The 22275-nt window shown below is 46.4% G+C and overlaps 1 protein-coding gene across 1 annotated transcript in view; it reads left to right on the top strand.

Annotated features, from left to right (window-relative positions):
* The window catches only part of LOC147611509 (dynein-1-alpha heavy chain, flagellar inner arm I1 complex-like), a 247334-nt gene that overhangs the window by 91524 nt on the left and 133535 nt on the right, over positions 1–22275 (top strand). The window contains exons 20-21 of the mRNA XM_086784911.1: positions 15892–16037; positions 16130–16367. Of these exons, the coding sequence (XP_086641037.1) occupies positions 15892–16037; positions 16130–16367 (384 nt within the window). The remainder of the gene's footprint in view (positions 1–15891; positions 16038–16129; positions 16368–22275) is intronic.

Raw genomic sequence — 22275 nt, 5'->3', positions numbered from 1 at the left:
TCCGCCCCCCGTTTCCTTCCCAATCACCCATCCCTGCCCGTCACTTCCTAACCGCCATTCCGCCCCTTCTCCCCCCTTCGTCTTCTAGTGCTGCCCCCACCTACCCCTCACTGTGGGAGTGCTTTTGGTCTTTTCTCCACCCCTTATTTCCTGTCAGAGCCTGCTTTCAAGGACTCCGAAAGGAGTATGCCCCCTCGTTTGATCAATTGGACAGGTTGACCCCCCAGACTACCACTTCGTAGTGGCTGAGGGCAGCAGGGTTCCCACCATTCGGGTTTGGATTGCTTCTCTGGGGGCTCTACTTAAGTTCAATGCGCTTCCTAGGCTTAAGAGAGACCCTCTTACGGAATTTGGGTTGAGTATTCAGGCCTCCTTGGATAGTGTTTCATGTCTAGAGAGATGGGCTAGGATCTTATTCTTGACATCATTCCCGCAGAGGATGCCCTCCACTCCAGAAGGTAGCTCAGCCCCAAGACACTCCTGGAGAGGAGACAGGCGGTCACGCCCATCCCTCTACCAAAGCCAGGTATGCAAGAGATTTCTGGTCGTCCTGACTATGCGACTGGCGATCCGTTGTTACAACAACAAACTCAACACAACGAGGGTGTTGTTAATTGGTAGCCAGTCTAGTGGCCGCATTGACATCGCCAACCCCTGCAAGGCATAGCAACATGATTCCCACATTTGCTATAACTTCCCTCAATTCTCGCCGGCCGTCAATATTTTAGGATATTACCAGTCAAAGAAATCAGATGATGACATGGATAAGAGCATGGTGCAAAATACCAGATCCTGACATAGTGGCCGTCAGAGTTTTGAAGTTGATCATGATCCTTATCTATCAACCAAAGGAAAGGTATGATGGATATGAGGCAGAGCAGTTATGCTTCAACATGAACGGAGGCCTGAATGAACGTGGAATGATGCTTTATCATCATCGCCTCTCGTGTCTGCCAGGTTATATGCATGTCACGTTCAAAGACATAGTAGACACCGAGTTCATGGGACGCGAAATGGGGATGGAAAAGATTGAGAATGGCCATTCCTTGTGACTATAGAGTGACATGGGACGGGAAGATGCTCCCATCCCCAACATTCCCGAGTCTAAGCCATTCCCTGTGACTATGCTGCAAGGGTGTTGTCAGACAAAGCGCCATGTCGGTGCCCCCCCACCCCCCCCCCCCCCCCCCCACCAAATGTTGAGTTCCCCATTCCTCTACACCCCGGCCCCACCCTAGGCCTTCCCTTCCTCCTCCCCCCCCCATGGTGATGACGATTGTTGTTTCTCCGGTGGCAGCCCTACCCCTAGTTTCACCTAGCAGCCAGCCCCATGTCATGGGGGGGTGAGCCAGTGGATGGTATGCCAGAGTTTCCACTTGGTTCTCAAGGTATGGGCTCCGCATGGGCTATCTTCCACCCCTCCAGTACACTGCCCTTTTCTCCAGCTCTTTCATGAGGACACCAACTGGGTTATTTGGTTAGATCTTTTCAGCCTCTACACCTTGTGCACATGGAGCACACCTTCAGAGCTTCCACCAAGGATGCACTTCTACATAGACCACTTCCTCAGCCTCACTGAGGATGGATTCATCTAGCAAACAGGCTACCTAAGTGTTCACATGTCCCGTGCCATGCGAATTGGGTTTGGCTAGACACGGGTGTCATCCCACCACCTCAGAGTGGAGATAGGGAAATCTGTGTGCGTCTTCAGAGCCGCGAGCTCATATGAAGACCCAAGGAGGAGAGTTTTTGCTGATTATGCCACACACAGGTTGAGACAGAGGAGCATTACATGTGTCATTGCCTAATGTACTATGAGGTGTGCGGGAGTTGTCACTGTCTGTTCCATGAGGAATTTGGCCCAAAATTCAAATCATTGCCTTCCCAAACCAGCAATGCCTAGGGCTCTTCTTGCTCGAGCTTTGCACACACAGGGACACTTTCTTGAAAGATCTTCGGCCCCAACCACCCTGACCCCTCCCTCTCTAGCCAACCATCACCAGCTTCTTTCGGACCTAAAAGGAGGACACCTATATAGTGGTTCCCGTGGACCCACCTCCTCTCACTAGAGAGCAGTTACCTCGGGCCGGGCCTCCGCATTCCAACATGCCCCCGGCCCCCGGTCCCCTGGACGTTGACCACAATCCCCTCATCAGCTCCAAATCTAGGACATGCTCATCGTCACCGGTGGTTTGCTACTTTGCTCGAGATACTTCGTGATATGCTATATAGGATAGTCAGGACAACCTAACCACTCATGCAGAGGAGAGGAAGGAGTCCCCTTATGCATCATTGTCCGATGAGATTTCAGCCATGTTGGGACTAGGTGAAGTTTTCTTTATTGGGGACTTCAACGCTAGGACCAAGATTGAGCAGTCTCAGTTTTATAGCTTTGAGGACCCTGTTAGACTACGGGCACAAGAGGTAACAGGATTGCAGCGGGCTTCTCAAGACCTTGGAGCTATCAATGGATATGGGAGGCACCTCTTGGAGTTGGGTTCTCAGTATGGTCTCATTATTTATAATGGGATGGCACAGTGGCCTCTATCCGGCAAACTCACAAGCTTTCCATATAGCGGAAGATCGAGCATGGTGGATTATATTATGGGACCCCTGAGCTTGCTTCACTCATCTCCAGGTTCACCATCCCTGGAGGTGACCACACCTACCTCTCCTTCTCCATTTCTTGTACACCACCCAGTCCACGGCCACACCCACCCACCTCCTCCTATACCAAAATCCACTTCATACACAAATGTGACCACATATATGCCAACAAGATTGATTGCGGTTTGGTAGATATGGACCCATCAGTTCCTCTTGCTACCCTCACCTCCCAACTCACCGACACCATACATTTTGCAGACATAGCCAGCTTTCCATACCCTCCCCCCCCCCCCCCCCCTCCCCCCGCCCAGCGGGCGGCTCCAATGCTAGGCCTCAGATGGATACCATGCCCTAGAATGGTTGGTTTGATGATGAGTGCCACACCACACGGGATCATCTCAAGTGAGAGGTAGCAACTGGTCAAATCCTCGAGAGTGATGCTCAAAGGATTAACTCATTGCAAGAAACGAGCATATGTGAAAGCAATACTCGGAAATATACCAACTCTTCTTGAGTGAGCGCGGAACTCTGAGGAGGCCTAGCATAGGTTGAGAGAATGATGCCCACCCACACCATCATAGATCCTCACATATGGCACACTTACGCACACTCACTTTACCATATTCCCAATTAGCATCCACTCCCACACCCACTCGAACCTCGTCCCACTACATCCGTTTTCTTCATGTCAGCCATGGTGAAAAAGGCAATTGTGAAACTCCAAAACAGCCACTCCTAGGATCATGATGGGATTAGATCGGAGCACCTATCACATGCATTATATGTTTAACAGGGCACTGGTGGAAGGCTTTCCCCAAACTTAGTAATCACACATCATCTCTCCCACACTCAAATCCGGGGACACTATGGAGCCCAATAACTACAGGACCATCATGATTGGCCATACCTTGACCAAGCTATATGGATCTGTGCTGGAGATAGATCTCAGCTGATTGGCAGAGAGAGGGGCATAGTGCACAAGGCCAAGTAGGGTTTAGGTGGACCTTCTCCACCTTGGATCACATCTTCACACTGAGGAGCCTCATTGAGCAGGCCAAGGCTGATGGCTGACACCTCTACTGTTGCTTTGTGGATTTCCGCAAAGCCTTTGATATGGTGCCACGTGATCGCCTACTAAGGTTCCTATAGATCCTTGGGGTTCCATCAAACATTATTTGGGGCATTATTGCTTTATATGAGTCAGTGGTTGGGAGGGTGAGATGCCCTAGAGGACTCTAAAAGGAGATATCTAGTACTATTCAGTTGCCCGTTATCCCCCACCCTCTTTGAGGTATACATTGACGAGATCTCAGACTTTTTTGACAAAGCGGGAAGAGGGTGTCCCTAGCAGGCATACTTGTGTCTATTCTCTTATATGTTGATGATATAGTGCTTATTGTAGACTCAAAAGAGGGACTACACAAGCACATGGATACCCTACAAGATTTCTGCTTGCAGAGGGGCTTATTAGTTAACCTGGGAAGACCAAGGTCATGGTCTTCTATACGTCTCCTAGTGTGAGGAAACATACAGAGATCACCTACATGGGAAGACGGGTGGAGGTAGCAAACTCATGTCTACTTAGATGCCTCTCCATGAGATAGGCATCACAGGACAGATTGACTAGGGGATATGCTGCACTTGCCTTGCTAGAGAGACAGTGCCACCAGACACACTTCCAGGAGCCCAGGACGAAGGGCTGGCTTTTTGACACACTAGTGACTTTGGTGATGATGTATGTATCCCCATCTCGGTACCGGGGTTATTAGCGGAAGATCGGCAGAGTGCATAGAGCGTCCACAGATTTTGATGCCATCCAGATTGATACGCATCAAACCATCTGGCCCTGACCATATCATTCGAGCAGAGTTTGCTACAACACCTAGGGTGGTAGAGGCCTTATTCCAAACTGTCATGTTACATGTACATAAAGGGGATACTAGCCATGGATTCGTCACGATTACCATACCTGGCACTATGGTCTTCTCGGGCGATAATGGAAAGAGGGATGCATCCATCCTAGTATGCTTCTGTCCTCACATGGTTCACGGACTGCGGATGAGAAAACTACTCCCATTTCAGTATGACCTAGACTCCCCTGACACCAAGCTCACACATGTGGATACGAACCGGGTAATTCGATATGACTTGCTACAGTTACACGTTTGAGGTACATGGATTACCCCAGGGGATGCCCTACAGCCCAAAATGCAGTACTACCATTTTCTGAGGCTTACCGAGGATGGATTCATACAGAGGCCAGGGTACCTGGATGTTTTCATGTCACATGCCATGAGGATAGCACGGGTCAACAACTGAGGGTCTCATCTGATAGGCTTCAGATTGAGGTTGGCACAGCAACAGGGATCCATGGAGAGAGCAGACTTTCTCGATTGTGCCGTGGAGTAGTAAGAGTCTGAGGAGCATTATAATTTGTCAGTGTCCAGTGTATTATGAGTATTATGAGATCAAGGGGAGATTCGACTGCCTATTTAGAGAGGGGTTTTGGCCATTATCTCGGGTTATGGAGTACCTGAATTAGTGTGGTGTCGGACTCTTCCTGTTGGAGATCCGACAACACAGAGTTACTATTCAGTGATCCTCGCCCCTATGCCCATCTCAGTCTACCATCACCAGTTTTTTCCGCCCATAAGAGGAGGACACCAAACGGATGAGGTCACCACAGTATCGACGAGGGGCCCACCATCTTGTCCCTCGACCGCCTCGAGCCACCGCACTTAAGAGAGCCAGACGGCCTGGCCCTCTTGAACCTCGAGCATCCCAGCCCCAAATTGATGAGATCCTTACCTGCCACCGAGCATCTATAGCTACTACCTCGTCCTAGCTTCTCCTTGGCCTAGGGGCCCTCCTCAATCCCTCACCAATGCTGGACATCACTTATGGACCGCTACCACACGTCGACGGATAACTCCCTCTCCACACTTACACCCCCATATCCTCTACACCCACTTTGATAAAAAACAGGGAGAGGGAGAGGAGACACACACACAGGAGCAAACCCTAATGTATATTGCAAACCCTAACCATAGAGGGAAGCCATCTCCCTTCTCACACAATGCATAAAGCCATAATCCATAATACACAAAACACACTATGTGTTGTGTCCACACACAGCTAACCCTAGCTAATGTCCACACACTATGACTAGCTGGACGCGGTCATTTATGTCTCACATGTTCCTACCTAACATGCCAGCACATAGCGCAACTGGCACAAGCTGACATCGAGCTTGAATCTCAACAGTCTCTCTCAAGGTCATGATGTACTGCCATTGATGAAGATGTAGATGAGCTTGGGCTATCAAAGCTCTCAACACTCCCTCTCAAGCTCATCCCACGTACTCCCAACGTAGTATGGAAGTACTCAAACTTCTCTCTGCTAAGTGGTTTTGTAAAGATGTCGGCCACCTGCTCTTCAGTCTTCACATACTGCAAATCCACTGTACCAACCGACACTTTCTCTCTGACAAAATGATAGTGAACCTCTATGTGTTTGGTCCACGCATGAAAAATTGGATTCTTAGTCAACTGTATGCTGCTCATGTTGTCACAATGAATGACAACCTTGCCATCAATAGGCTTACCCAAATCAGCCAAGAGACTCTTTAACCATACTCCTTCACATGTAGGAATGGTTCCTCTGTACTAGATAAAGCAACAGTAGGTTGCTTCTTGCTACTCCAACTCACCACTACACTTCCAAATGTAAAGGCAACAAATAGCCATGTACATCCAAGCCTTTACCATGCTCATAAAGAAGATCATAATGTGCAGTGGTCGCATAATGCGTCTCACAGCATCCAAATGAGGTTTTCTCAGGCTCTGCATAAATTGGCTTACTAGCCCCACAGCATAACTGAGATCCGGGCGTGTGATAGTCATGTAAATAAGACTGCCAACCATCTTTCTATACATAGATCTCTTCACCAAAATCAGCCCGCAGCTTTACATTCTGCTCCAAAGGTGTACTCATTGGCTTACACCCTGTCATCCCATATTTTGCCAACATATCCAATGCATATTGGCGTTGCACTAACCATGTACCTGCATGGTCTTTGATCACTTCAATCCCAAGAAAATATCTCAATTCACCCAGGTCTTTCATATCAAACGCCCCACTCAATGCCTTCTTGACATGCATAACATCTGTAGCATGATCTCCTATGACAATCAAGTCATCCACATAGATGACAAGTAAGACAATCCCATGATCTGTTTTTTTCACATAGAGTGAAGAATCTGCTGAAGAAACCTGAAATCCAAGGGAGATCAGATATCGGCTCATCTTATCACTCCAAGCACGAGGTGCTTGCTTCAAACCATATAATGCTTTCTTTAATCTGCATACATGAGTGGGATACCTCGGGTGTACATATTCTTCTGGCTGTGCCATATAAACTTCCTCTTGTAGATCACCATTTAGAAATGCATTTTTCACATCCATTTGATGCATTTTCCAACCATTTGCTGCAGCCATAGCAATGACTGCTCTCACTGTTCCCATCTTTACAACTGGACTAAATGTTTCATCATAGTCCAAGCCTTGGGTTTGTGCATAACCCTTAGCTACCAACCACGCTTTATGGTGCTCAATGGAACCATTTGACTTGCATTTCAGCTTGTAAACCCATTTGCAACCAATGACATTTTTGCCTTGTGGTAAGGCAACTAAATCCTATGTTTCATTATGAACCAAAGCGTCCATCTCAACATCCATTGCCTTCTCCCATACATGCTTCCCAATAGCTTCTGTATAGCATGTAGGTTCCACATGCTACACCAAAGAGGTCATATATGCGTAATGCATAGCAAAATCAAGATATGTCAACCTGTCAATTGGATACCTGACCCTTTGGGATCTCCGCAATGCATGCGGATCACTCTGAACACCTGTCACTCTAGCATGTGGAGGCACATATCTATCCTGCCTTGTACCAGGTGTGCGTAAAACTGGTATGCCAAGTTCCTCATCCAAACTCTCTGAACTTGACGAATCATAACCTGTAATGCCAATTCCTTCAACCTTCTTTTTTCCTTTATCCACAGCACTACTCCCAGTGCTCACACTCTCATGTCTCAAGCGTCCTGACCATGGACATATAGTGCTACTCTCAGACTCTGCTGGCCCAGACATAGAAATAGAACTTGCTTGTGGCAAGTTCACATGCACATCAGCATCAAGGGAATCAATGACACCCTCATCCTTTGTTTTGTACCAACTAGCAAGTTCATCAAACACCACATCTCGTGAGATAACCACTTGCCTAGTTTGTGGATTGTAGCATTTTTATGCCTTGCGATCGTATGCATATCCAACAAACACACACTTTTCAGCCTTAGGATCCAACTTCCTCCTTCTCTCGTCAGGCACATGTACATAAGCTATGCAACCAAACACTTTGAAGTGTCCAATGTCTGGCCGAAAACTTGTAAGCCGCATCTCTGGCGTACTTCCGTGTATGGCTGCTGTGGGTGTCTTATTAAGTACATACACCGCCGTGGCACACGCTTCTGCCCAATAATAGTCTGGCATGCTCTTTTCATTGAGCATCGCCCTGGCCACATCACAAATGACTCTATTCTTTCTCTCAGCAACACCATTTTGCTAAGGTGTGTACCTGCAAGTTAACTGCCTTCTTATGCGATGCTTTCTCAAGAAATTCTCAAAAGCATGTGAGGTGTATTCACCACCTCCATCTGTTCTCAAATATTTTATCCAAGAGCCATATTGCTTCTCTACAAAAGCTTTGAAGTCCATAAACTTTCCCGACACTTCACTTTTCTCTCTGAGAAAGTAAATCCAAGTCATTCTGCTGAAATCATCAATGAATGTCACATAATACAAGCTGCCTTTAATGGATGGGTTTTGTGCAGGACCCCATACATCGCTATGAACTATCTCAAGTGGCCTGCTACTCATGTTGCCTTCTTTAGGAAACGGCAACCTCACCTGCTTTCCAAACTGGCAGGCATCACAAACATGCATATTCCCATCATACTTGAATCTAGGCAGCCCACTAACAATGCCTCTTGCCTGCATGTTCTTTAACCTTTGTATGTTCACATGTCCAATCCTTTTATGCCACATGTCAATGTCCTGTACCACATTTCGGCATTTAGAGAACATGGCTGATTTCAACTCAGGAATCTCAGCATCCAACTTAAATAACATGCCTTCTTTCTTGCCTTTGGCAATGACTCTACATCCATTTTTGAAATCCTCAACGAAGCAACCATGCTCGTTGAAACAAACCTGTAAACCCTGTTCCACCATTTGACCAACGGAGGCCAAACTTTTTGTAATAGAAGGCACATACAATACATCTGCCATAGACTTTGTTTCACTATTGTGCATAACCAATGGTACACTTCCAACATGTGTAATAGCATGTTGGGTATCATCTCCTGTCTCCACATAGCCTTTCACATCCATAGGCTTCATATGCTCAAACCATTCGCCATGACAAGTCATATGGTTTGATGCTCCAGAGTCCATATACCAAGTGTCATCACTTTCACCATTTGTCATCATAGATCCCACAACATGTTTCATGGCAAACAAGTGATTTGCGCTGCCATAGTTTCCACCACTTGCATAATTTCCACCATGTTGTGCATAATGTCCACCATGTTGTGCTCTACCCCCTCTCAAATCATTTTGTTTGCGGAAACAATCACGTGCCATATAACCAAATTCTCCACAGTAATGGCATTCCACATTTTACATAGATATTTATTGGCCTTGCCAACGTCCTCTATCACAAGGATTACCTCTGCCTCTCTGAGATGTATATCCACGACCACCTCTAGCACCATATGTAGGCTGAAAATCCTGTTGTGGTGACCTATCCTGCCATCCACGACCATTACCACGGCCAAGTGATGCAAATCTCCCCCTGCCTCTAAATCCCCTTTGTGAATAGAAAGCTTGATTCCTGCCATTATCATCATGGCTAGTAGATGCATCATGAAAAGAGTCACTGAGTTTGATTTCCTCAACAAGCAAGAGTGAAACCAACTCATCAAAATCTAGTAAACCTGTACTCCGAACCGAGATAGATGTATCAAAAGACTTATACTCCTTGCCAAGACCACGCAAGGTAATGTCTACCAAATCATTATCAGGCATGGGGGCATTGATTGTTGCCAATGCATCTGCATACTTCTTTCTCTCTTGTACATAATGATGGATGCTCCTTCCTTTCCGTTTCACATTATGAATCTGTTGTCTCAATTGAGACTTGCGAGCACTAGTGTCTGTATCAAACAGCTTTACCACAATGTATCCCATGCATCCTTGGGTATCTCAGCATTATGTATATGTATGAGTATAGCATCTGAGATACATATAGACAGGTAATGCAAAACTTTGTATGCTCTTTCTGACCATTGCTTATGAGCTACAACCTGTTGCTGTGTAGGTTGTCGGGGTAGTTCCGGCTTGGCTCCGCACCTGTAACAAGGTTCCAAAAACCTTTTCGCTTCAGAAAGCTTTTGATCCTGTACTTCCATGCCTGGAAGTTGTTTCTGTCCAACTTTTCACCCACAATTTGTACTGGGTTGTCTGATATATTTGCTCAATGCAAATGCACCTTCCGCACACGTCCAAATCTGTAAACAAGCCTTCCTCAGCTCAACCACACTCTAATAAGTGTTCCAGATACTCCAAAGTACTCAACAAACTTCACTTTTGATGTAGAGAATCAAACTGATTGCATTCAAAAATGAACTGGCATACGCAGTCCAAGGTACCCTGTTGTGGTGCGCTTTCCAAGGCTTCAATTTGCAATGTAGTGGTTCAATCAAGTGTGGATAACTTGCATTGACACCTAAACAAGCTCAGTGTTGCATATCAACACCAACCAAGGTGCGTACATACCAAATTTGTCAAATCCCCTTCTCTGTTTTGAGAAAAATCAGTAAAACCAGAAAAGACCAGTAGTAAAATTGCTCTAATTCCTTTGATTCTTGTCCAAATTGAGAGACCAGGCATTCATTAGCTTAGCATTGATGTCTACTAACTCCATGTGAAAGGAATTAGACCAATTGTTTAAGATGAGAGAGTAATTAGCCGATTTATCACCCTCTGTTTCACTAATCACAGTAGACAGCCTGTTTAATCAGCTCATTTCCAGCTCCATAATTCATAATTGCCTCAACCAAACATATAGCATCCTTCTCAAGTGTATGTACTACACAATTGCTAAGAAGATTTTGAAATTTATCAACCACAAGACTTGATTTTTGGCCTCCACTTAGCAAAAAGATGAAAAACTGCTCTGTTTTCTCATCATGACAGTCTGTGCCGCGTGCTCCCGAGGAGAATTGGTGAGTTTATAGAGGTATTTGAAGATAGGTATGGATGCCCAACACTCCTAGGCATGTACTTAATCCATCAATTGAGTGATTTTTGCAAAAACCTAGCTTTAATTGCATCCACAATGAGCATCATTTCTTTGTTGTTGTGAAGGGTTCAAACCAGTGATTTTTCTCTCACATAAATGCACCAACTTGGCTCCAAATTCAATTTAGGGCTTGCACATGAGTTGGCAATACATTAATCATTGTCACATACATGTTCCTTTGCGAGATTGCATCTATTTTCACAATACATCACTGCTTTCAAGCTCCAATGGAAAGCTTGCAAAAAACCAGAATTTTCTTTTGCTTTGGGCAGTCCTGATTTGCCTTGTTTGTGCTTGAATCACCTGCAATCCGCTCAAGGGTGTTTAGTAGTCCTTACCCGGTAGGCCAAGCTCTCAGATTTGATAGAAATTGGTGTGCTCCAAGCTTCATAGCATCAATGGCAAGCTTCACAGCTTTTCTTCACAGCTTCTTCTCCCTCTTCTCTCACTCACTCATAAACCCTAATAGAGAGCACCAGGCTCTGATACCATGATGAAGAACAGGTAGAGGGAGAGGAGACACACACAGAGGAGCAAACCCTAATCTATATTGCAAAAACTAACCATAGAGGGAAGCCATCTCGCTTCTCACACAATGCATAAAGCCATAATCCATAATACACAACACACACTATGTGTTGTGTCTACACACAGCTAACCCTAGCTAATGTCCACACACTATGACCAGCTGGACGCGGTCATTTATGTCTCACACATGTTCCTACCTAACATGCCAGCACATAGCGCAACTGGCACAAGCTGACATCGAGCTTGAATCTCAACATGTGTATCCACAATGATAAAGGATGGTGATCCTCCATGATGAGGATGATCCATACATATCTACATTTACCTAGGGATTAGTGTTAGTCCTTGTTGTTATGTTGTCTTTTTTTCCATGATGAGATTCCATGGACACATTATACACCTTTTGCCATTGGGTCTTTTGCAAGATATTCATATATCTTCCTTCTTCTTCTTCTTCTTCTTCTTCTTCTTCTCTCTCTCTTGGCAGATAGGAGGCCGAGCCATGATGTACCTAGACAGAGGACCCTGATAGATTTCTTCGGCACCAGCACCAGCAACGCAACCCACACACCTCCTAATACCTCCTCCATTGGGCCATCAGGACACCGACCACGCTACCAGCAGGGAGTCACCACTGATAGAGCAGTTATCTTATGTTGTGCTCGTCGGCCACGCCCACTAGGATCCCGACCACGGCATCCTCACCATCGCCAGATCAAAGCCATTATTGCTCGGCATCGGAGGCGCCTACCTCGCTTCTATGACCTCTCCATTCTAGACAGCCGCATGGCGGCGCATGGCGGAGATACTTGATTTAAGGAGAGGGCAACACTTCAACTGATCAGCATACATGGATCTACCTGATATACATTTTTCAGTATTTTCCAGTATTTTCTACTCAGTATCATCTCGGAGTCTTACAGTTCTGTTCTTATAACTGTAGGACAATCAGTTTATTGTACTTTTTAGTCTCATTTAGTTGTTCTCTTTGATGAGACACCAACTTCAGATGTACTCTTAGTTTTGGTCTCATATGCCATTATGGCCTCTTAGAGACGTTAATATATCATTTCATTTCTCTCTCTCTCTCTCTCTCTCTCTCTCTCTCTCTCTCTCTTTGAGACAGGTCTTTGAAAGGATAAATGTTCTCTTATTTGAAATCAGGATCTTTTGATCTCTTAACAATCTTGAAAATCCAATACTTAAAAATACAATCTCTTTTTTCATACTTTATGGAAGTTGTAGATCTTTAATACAATTCCGGTATGGTACAGGATGGAGCTAGCTAGGTTGCATATCATGATTGTATACTCCATGCATATAGCTTTGCATTCTCCTAGTAGTAGAGCTCCATCCCCTCCCCCCCCACTCATTGTACTTATTGCACACCTAGATTCAGCTTTTTTTTTAGTTCAGTACTTTTTCATTTGTTGAGATGACAGAGGATACCCCACACAGGTACACTGATTTGTCTCATAGGCCGAGTTCGGTCTTTTGGAAGACGTTAATAAATCTTTCTTTCTTTTTCTCTCCAATGAGATAGTTTTGTATCACTTCATTGATATAGTTTTGATTTGTTTTGTTTTGTTTTATTTTACGCTCCATGATGAGATATGCCATGGACATTTTTGTATCACTTTGGTCTCATATGCCCATTGGGTCTTTAGTAGACACTCTCTCTCTCTCTACCGCACCATTATGATTGGTCACTTGCTGGCCAAGCTATATGCCTCTACTCTTGAGCATGAGTTGAGCAGATGGGCAGAGAGACAAGGGGTCCGAGCTCAGGGACAGGCCGGTTTCAGGAGGAGATTCTCTACTTTGGATCATATGTTTACCCTCAGGGCTATCATTGAGGAGGGCAAAGCACATGGGAGGAGGATCTACTGTGGCTTTGTGGATTTCCGCAAGGCCTTTGACACAGTGCCCACAGCTAGACTGATGCGCAGGCTACAAGACTTGGGGGTTCCATGTGAGCTCATTTGGGGTATTATGGCACTTTATGAGACAATAGTTGGGCAGGTGCGGACTTCAGAGGGTCTCTCCCAGCCCGTACACTCCACTATAGGGGTGAAACAGGGCTGCCCGCTCTCTCCGACTCTATTTGGACTATACATTGATGAGATCTCTGATTATATTGGGACACGAGGGGACAAAGGAGCCCAGTTGGCTGGCACTTGGATACCTCTGCTCTTATATGCTGATGATATTGTGCTTATAGCAGACTCACCAGAGGGTATGCAGAGGCACTTGGATACTTTACATGCTTATGCACAGGACATTGGGCTCTCAATTAACCTTGGTAAGACCAAGGTTATGGTGTTTAACACTACAGCTCAGTGGGTCTGGAGATCAGCGCCTATTTTCACATATGGGCAGGAGACAGTGGAGTATGTTGACTCATACACATATCTTGGAGTGGTGTTCACTGGGCCCACATTTTCCATGAGGGGGGCAGCAGAGGCCAGATTGACTAGAGGATATGCAGCACTAGGAGGTCTAGAGAGGATGTGCTCACAGGTACAGTTTCAGGAGCCACGCACTAAGCTGTGGCTTTTTGACACGCTGGTCACATCGGCTATGCTATATGGAGTACAGACAGATCTGGGGGCCTAGCCTAGATCGTCACAGTCGATCAGGACGCACATACGATGGATGGAGATCGATGGAGAGACCACTTGTGTCCATGATCTCCAGGATGATTCGGGCTAAGGCCTCGATACCCCATGAGATTATCCGAGCCGAGATGGGAGCACCACCGATCGTAGTAGAGGCTCTTGCCAGATCAGTGTCCTTCGTTCATAGCACCTAGGAGCTTTCCCGGCACCAGTATGCACGACTTGCTTTAGAGTCCTCTCATCAGCTAGCCATGGAGGGAGACACTTCATGTTGGTATGCGCAGATAGCATCCTGGTTTGAGCTTCACGGGTTCAGCTTAGACAGACTTCCACCCTTCCAGTACTCTCTGGAGGCACCCTCTCTCACCTTGACACATTCTGAGATTAGTAGAGTCATCAGACAGGACCTCATTCAGTTGGACACTAGGAGGACATGGCTAGAGCCCTCACAGGAGTTGGGGACGAAGATGGCTTTCTATAGAGACCATCTTCTCTACACCACTGAGGATGGCTTTATACTTAGACCGAGCTACATGGATACCCATCTGTCTCATGGATTGAGGTGCGCCACTGGGCAGATCCGCACCTCCTCACATCAGTTAGAGATAGAGACAGGCAAATTTAGAGGCATACCTCCAGGGGACAGGATTTGTTAGATTTGTTGGATAGAGCCAGAGACGGAGGAGCACTACATCTCGCTGCACAGTATATTATGAGATTCGAGGGCGCTACCATTGCCTTTTCAGAGAGGAATTTGGACCACTAGCTAGAGTCATGGACTATTGCGATCAGCGATGCTTGGGTTTTTATCTCCTGGAGATCCGCAGGCTCAGAGAGTCCATCATCAGGAGCAGACGCCAGACTAGCAGGAAGTCCACACAGAGATAGATTACTGACTTCTTTAGAGGGACTACCCAGGAGGACACACAGCCGACAGCCCAGCAGCGAGCACCCCGTGGGACTCTAGTTGAGAGAGCTATCCAGTTGGGCAGATCTAGACGCCCGAGGGTTCGCGGATCCTCACATCGGAGACGGTGCCTACTCCAGAGGATTCAGAGCATCATTGCGAGGCATCGGGCTTGCCCAACCAGGCATCTCACTATGGCAGATATCCAGGCCATCCGGCAGAGACTCATGCTAGAGCTCCTAGGATGATTACAACTCCAGCCATATACTGTTGTACTCACTGTCACTTTTGTACTCCCCCATATTCATGTATTCATGTATCCATGTACTCATGTACCCCATTTTGACCAGTAGCATTAGCTTCCCATTCTCCCTAGTTGCTGCTTCCGGATGCCCCCCCTACTGATGTATTGTGGGGCTAGATACTTAGTTCTTTCTTTTCTTTTCCAAACAGTGTATCAGATGTCACATGGTTGTAACTTTGGTCTCATAGGTCACTTTGGCCTTTTGAAGACGTTAATATAACATTTCATTTCATTTCTCTCTCTCTCTGTGGTCCTTCCCCCTTGCTGCATAGCACAGAGCTTGCTTCTTGTGTGCTAATGTCATGAACTTATTCTTGGCATAAGAATATTGTGTATCAATTTGTAACGTTCAGGTTTCAGCATTATATTTCCTCTTCAGTTCTTCCAGTTCAGGTCTCTTTATTACTGTTATTGTGTGTATCAATTTGTCATGTTGAGGTTTCAGCGTTATATTTCCTCTTCACCTCTTCCAGTGGATATTTATTTTCTTCTTATAAAACAGGTAAATGCTCTGATTATTGTTGATGTTCATGCTAGAGACATTATTGACACTTTCGTTCGCGATAGCATTCTTGATCATAGGGAGTTTGCTTGGGAGAGTCAGCTAAGATTCTATTGGGACAAGGCAATCGATGATATAACAATAAGGTAAAGTTACCTGCTAGCAATCCAGGACCAGACACGATATCCAATTTAAACACCAGTTTATAATGTTGCAACTTAATCAAGATAATTTACAGGCAATGCACAGGAGCATTTCGATTTGGATTTGAGTACATGGGATTGAATGGAAGGCTTGTTATCACATCATTGACAGATCGTTGCTATATGACCTTAACTACAGCTCTTACTTACCGCCTTGGAGGTGCTCCAGCAGGACCTGCAGGGACAGGAAAAACAGAGACTGTAAAGGACCTAGCAAAATCAATGGCATTGCTTTGTGTTGTCTTCAACTGTGGTGATGGTCTTGATTACAAAGTAAGATACACAAAGCATAAGTTCTCACTGCATAACTTGGGCATCACTATGTGTTGAGAATTAAAATTTAGAAATCATAATCTTCTTGATCACTTAAATCTCACTTTCTTCAGCTGTTTTGTGCTTTTTTCTAGCAAGGAAAGAGACTTAGTATGAAAAAAACTATATAAAACCATCACCAAAGGTGGGTACAACATTTATCTTCGGAGGCAAGGTGTTGCCTCTGATGCTCAGTAGAGTATGGCTTTGCTTTTGGAGTTTGTGTAGCCACCAAGGGTTCCCACAGTGTGTAGTGTGCAGTGTGCAGTGTTCCAGCTGGACCATCCTGGCTGAATCATCCTGGACCATCCAGCTAGGTCATCTTGGGCCACCCTGGTTGGTGGACCATCCGGTGGCCAGAACAACGCATCTCTGAAGAACCTCCAAGAAGCACACCAACGGACACATGGGAGGTGCATGCAGCCACCGCACCCTTGCGTCATTTGGTATCTTCCAAAGATGGGAGATACTCACCGATGGCATCCTTGGATAAGGTGTGACTCTGCAGACCGTTAAAAGACACATCAATGGAACCATTGGTGGGGATCCTACTATATATACATCTTTCCAGCTCAGTCCGCTGGGTAATTGTCTTGTCTTGTTCATTGAGTCCTGTAGTCACTGTGTCAGTCCGTCCTATGTGTTGTCCATCTCACTGTGATCACTGTTGGGTGTGCACGGTGCAGTGAGGGGCATGTAACAGCTTCTTGGAAGTAATACAAGTAATGTTTACAGTATTCTCGTACATTGTTTTATGTGTACATTCAAGTCTATTTAAAGTGTTACATTGTGTCATGAGTGACGAGGACTCCCAAACATACTGTCCAGAGAAGAACCACCACTTTAATGTACTGGGAAATCAACCCTGCAACAGTGTGTTGCTATCTTCTACTAGAAGGTGGCCTTGGCTAGTAGGAGACAGAAGGCCATTGATAGAGAGATTTTTTAGACATAGATTATCTGGATTTCAGGGGGAACATGAAAAGCATCCTAATGCCGAGTGGACACTTTATGCACTGTTAGGGTTGCGTTACCATACTCTTTGGAGCAGCGTGCAGATTATTACTAGTGTGCTTGCTTGTGGTTGTAGAGGTGTTCCCCTCACCCATTTCTCCTCCCCCCCCCCCCCCAGCCCGAGTAGCCTTAGGCCCAAGATCCTCCCGTAGTTACCGTTTTTCACTGCCCGTAGGCGCTTTTTATCTGTCAATAGGCAATCCAATGTCCATATGCATGTGTTTGCATGTTGGTGCACAGAGCTCCGTGCATGTGTGCCCATGGCTTGACTTTCTCTATAAATACAGGTAGAAGAGTAGCTTTCCTTGACAGTATATGATAATAAATATTAAGGACATTTGAGACCACCATGAATTTTAGGCGAACATATAAGTTCTTGCCTTAACAAACGTAACCCTTTTCTATCCACTTTGGTTTTCCACAGGCATTCCATTGCTTTAAATGTGAAATTGTCAATTTGTTTACTTGATCAAGGTAGGAAGATAGAACTAGACATATGAAATAATTATTGATTGTACTATACGCAAACGCACATTTAGAGGCCATGTAGATAATTTCCAATATTCTATTTTGTAGTGCAATTTGGCTGTCACCCATTGAGTTTCACCTTTCAAGGACAACTCCCAACCAATGGGATAACCAAGATGCCTGACAATCTCTTTGGGTGGTGGGAGAATCTGACCCGGCCATAAAAGTTGATACCAATTATAATCTTTCAAAGGGAGCAACTTTGATTTTTTAAAATTTACATGTAATCCTGGAGCCAAAGCATAGAGGAACAATGCTTTCATGAGAGTCCATCAGCCTCTATATTCTTGGGGAAAAAGAAAGAGTCATCAGCATATGCTTGTGTCACAAGTTGTGTACCATCTGCCATGGAGAGACCATGTAGCTGCCCATCTCATGTCAATTTGTCTATGTAAAGGATCATTGGGTGAGTTGCGATGGCATACAGTAATGCACTAAGCGGACAGCCCTACCGAACAGATTTCCCAAGATGCCATGAGGCTGAAAGTTCACCAACCAAAATGCATTTAGTTTATCCCTCTTGATAAAGCCAAAAGATGACATTTTTCATATTAGGTCCAAAGCCCATTCTGTCCATAACCTAGGCTATAAAGTCCTAATGTACCATATCAAAGGCCTTAGGTGTGTCCACCTAATTGATGAGAACATCCTGCTCCATATACTTGGCATATTATATTGTAGCCACCATGGGTACCCACATGGATTGTCCACCAAGGGTGCCCACATGGACTGTCCACCAAGATGCCCACATGGTGGATTGTCCACCGCAGCAATGGATTGTCCACTGCAATAGCGTGACTGTGTGGCAGTGAATCATTGGAGGCACCAAGCATTGGGATCATCAAGTGAAGACGCACCACCACAACCGACACAAGGAGGTGCATTGAAGGCTCCAACGACACTGACGGCACCAATTGACATTCCACCAGCATCTCTAGAGATAGGAGATTCCACCAAAGGCCACGTTGCCACCCAAGGCATCCACCAAAGATAGGAGGTGCCACCGACTCGTCGACCTCAGGCATATATGGCTCCTCATCCCATCTTGGAGGAGATCCTTATCCTGCAGCTTTATCTCACTTGGAGGACATCCTTTTGCTCATCCTTCATACCACTTTGTGCCCCTTGTTCTATCATCAGCTTGAGCTATGTCATCCTCTTCACTATGACCTCTGTTGAGTGTGCACGGCACAGTGAAGGACATGTATCAGTGTTCTCTTAGTAGTGCAAGTGTTCTCGTTTCTTCCACAGTCTTGTCTCTCCTTGTGTTGTGTTCCGCTCCATAGTGTCTTCTGTATTGCACCGTAAGCATGGAGGACTCCGGACATACTGTCCAGAGAAGAGCCACCACGTAGTGTGCCAGGCAGCCAGCCCTACAGGTACACTAAAATTTGGCACACTTGGTGGGACTCTCGAAACTGGGAGTTCTAATAGCTCACCCTTTACTCTGCGTTGTGTCCTCTTTTTGTGTTGTGTCCTCTCTGCATGCCCGATACACGCTCCCGTGGTAGTCCGGTGAGCCATCCAAAAATCTTCTCTCAATACGCTGCTACAGTAGGAAGAGGTTCAGCTACTTGCAACCCAGGGAACCTCCTCCACCCCTTCCTATGGCGGCTAACCTTGGTAACCCCACCCTTGTCAACGTGCAAGGCCAAGCCAACCCTCCTAGTCTAGCCAATCCTCCTGGTGCAGCCCTTTCCACAGTGCTATGCGGAGTCAACGTCAAGCTTCCCACCTTCAAAGGATCATCCACTGAGGATGTGGATGACCACATTCGACAGTTCATCTCCATTTGTAAGACCCAAGGTCTTGAGCGGGAGGATGCCTTCTTGGTTCTCTTTCTGTCCACTCTCCAAGGTTCTGCAAACAAGTGGTTTAGTGAGTTTCCAATTGACCACTTGACATATTGGACCACTCTGAAGGACACCTTCCTTTGGACCTTCCGTCTTGGTAACTATGAGGACCACATTCTGTGAGAGCTAGGGAAGCTCCAACTGCTACCAGGGGAGAGAGTGTCGGAACTCATGACACGGACTACAATGCTGGTGGCCCACTTACCGACTTACCCTGGCGACTTCATGGTGCATCAGTGTGGGTGACACAAGCCTTACCCAAATCCACCCAACAGACGATTTGGGAGAGTCGGCCCACACCACCAACATTGTTGGAATTCCAGGAGCTAGTCTCCCAACTTGGAAATGCAGGACTCATGTTTGAGCATGATGTCAGTTTTGTACACCCAACAGTGACACAATTGGATGACCCAGCGGCTCAGCTGAAGAGGGAGCTGGAGGCACTCAAAGTGAACTAGAAACCTCCTAGCGAGGAGAGTACCTTGCTTCAACTCAAAAGGGAGATTTAAGAATTGAAAACCCAACACAAAGCCAAGAAGGGGTTGTGGTGTGCTATATGTCAGTCACTTGGACACACCGTCCAAGAATGCCCAAAAAGGAAGTATTGCTGCTTTTGTGAAAAAGGACATGAAGATAAGGATTGCTACTACCTCAAGGGGTTCCGTACACTCCATCAACAACTTCTTCTCACCCGCCTCAGCAATCCCCAACCTTGCCCATTATGCTACAGCTGATGTTGCCGTTCCACAACCCTTCGATGCTGCTACACTTCCTCCTTGCCCACCCACTCCCTAGGTGACCTACCTTCCATCAGTCATCCCAAATCCTCTTGCCCCAACCACCATGGCAGCAGCCCCCGTGAAACGTCCCTTTCGCCCTTCCCAACCTCGTAATCGTCCCATCCTTTGCTATAGATGTGGGGAATAGGGTGATTACCAAAGCCATTGCCCCCTTCCTGAAGGTGCTCTGCCCTGTCGGCATTGTCCGGAATCCAAGGATCATTATACCCGGGATTGCCCCAAGCAAAGGGCATCCACATCCACCGACTTCACATCCCAACCCCAACCACCCACTTAGTCTTTGTAGGACATCCTCCATCTCAAAAAGGACATCCTTCTTCCATAGGTCATCCTCCGTCCACTCACCAACCTTCCTCTCCCACTCTTGGAGAGTCCGTCACAGCCCCATTACTTACCAATGAGGATCCACCATCCACCACAGTGATCACTAGATGACAAAGGAAGGCCATGCCTCAAGAGCAACAGGGGGATGAGCCAGATGATAAAGCTCTGCCCGTACCCCGCACAGCCATAGATCCGTCCTTCTTGTAGGCCTTCAAGGACCTCCACAACCAACCTTCTGTGTCGGACAACCAACCTACCTCTTCCCTTCCACCTTCCAAACCAGAGCTCACACCTTTCTTTCTGGAGGATTTACACAAGGGAAATACCATGTCAGTGAACCAATTTGATCTACTCCTGATTAGCCCAAACGTCTGTCAATGTCTTAGTACACTAATGGAACAACTCAATGGTACAACCACTAATTTTAGTGGTGGGCAGTCTGGTGTGTTTCAACTTCCCTCCGGTGTTGCCGGTTGCATGGGTATTAGCACCAATCCCTCCGTTACAGACTATCGGAGCCCACGCTTCTCTGTGGAGATTCATGGTACCCCACTATCTGGGGCAATCATCGATGGTGGATCTGGGTAAACCTCATGCCGGAATTCACACTCCATGCAGTAGGCCTCAGGGTGACATGGCTAGCCAACCTCTGTGATCAGATGGCCGACCAATGGGAGGTGACCCCTGTCGGCCTTGTAGAAGGTGTCACTATAGTAATCCAGGGGATACCATTCCTAGTGGATTTTGTGGTAATCCGGCTACCTGAAGTCAAACGGGCCTACTCTTTACTCATTGGCCATCCATGGCTTAGGAGTAAAGACGTTCTACATGATTGGGGTTCCAACCAATTGTGGATTCCTCAAGAGCATGGCCCATAGGAACTCAAATTGGCGGAAGGTCTGGATCAAGGTATCCGTGGTGTAACAGTAGCCCCCATTTCTTCTTCCAACTCTCCAACACCCACTTCTTGGTGGACGACAGAAGAAGGCCTTGTTCCGCATGCTGATGATTTGGAACTACTTGACTGGCTCTAGGCAGCGAAAGGCCTTACATCCTACATGGTGGACATGACAGAGGTACCACACGCTTCCACAAAAATCTCTTAGCACTATGAGGCTTTAGGCCTAGGAGAACCAATCATAGGTTGACACCGAGGACGTAAGATGGCCAAACCTCTTCCTAGCACAACCAAAAAGCCCCCAACAACACCCCCGACCACTATCCCACAAACTCAGCAGAGCGCCGAACCACAGGTGTCGGAGGACACACCAACTTTTCCGGTGGGGGACTGTCCCAAGTCTTGGGCAGAAGACGACTGATTAACACCAACCTGCCCACAACCCCAGCCTG

This window comes from Cibotium barometz, chromosome 47 (assembly GCF_041138505.1).
Source record: "Cibotium barometz isolate CiBa-2024 chromosome 47, ASM4113850v1, whole genome shotgun sequence".
Classification (NCBI taxonomy): domain Eukaryota; kingdom Viridiplantae; phylum Streptophyta; class Polypodiopsida; order Cyatheales; family Cibotiaceae; genus Cibotium; species Cibotium barometz.
This window is presented reverse-complemented; position numbering and strand designations above follow the sequence as displayed.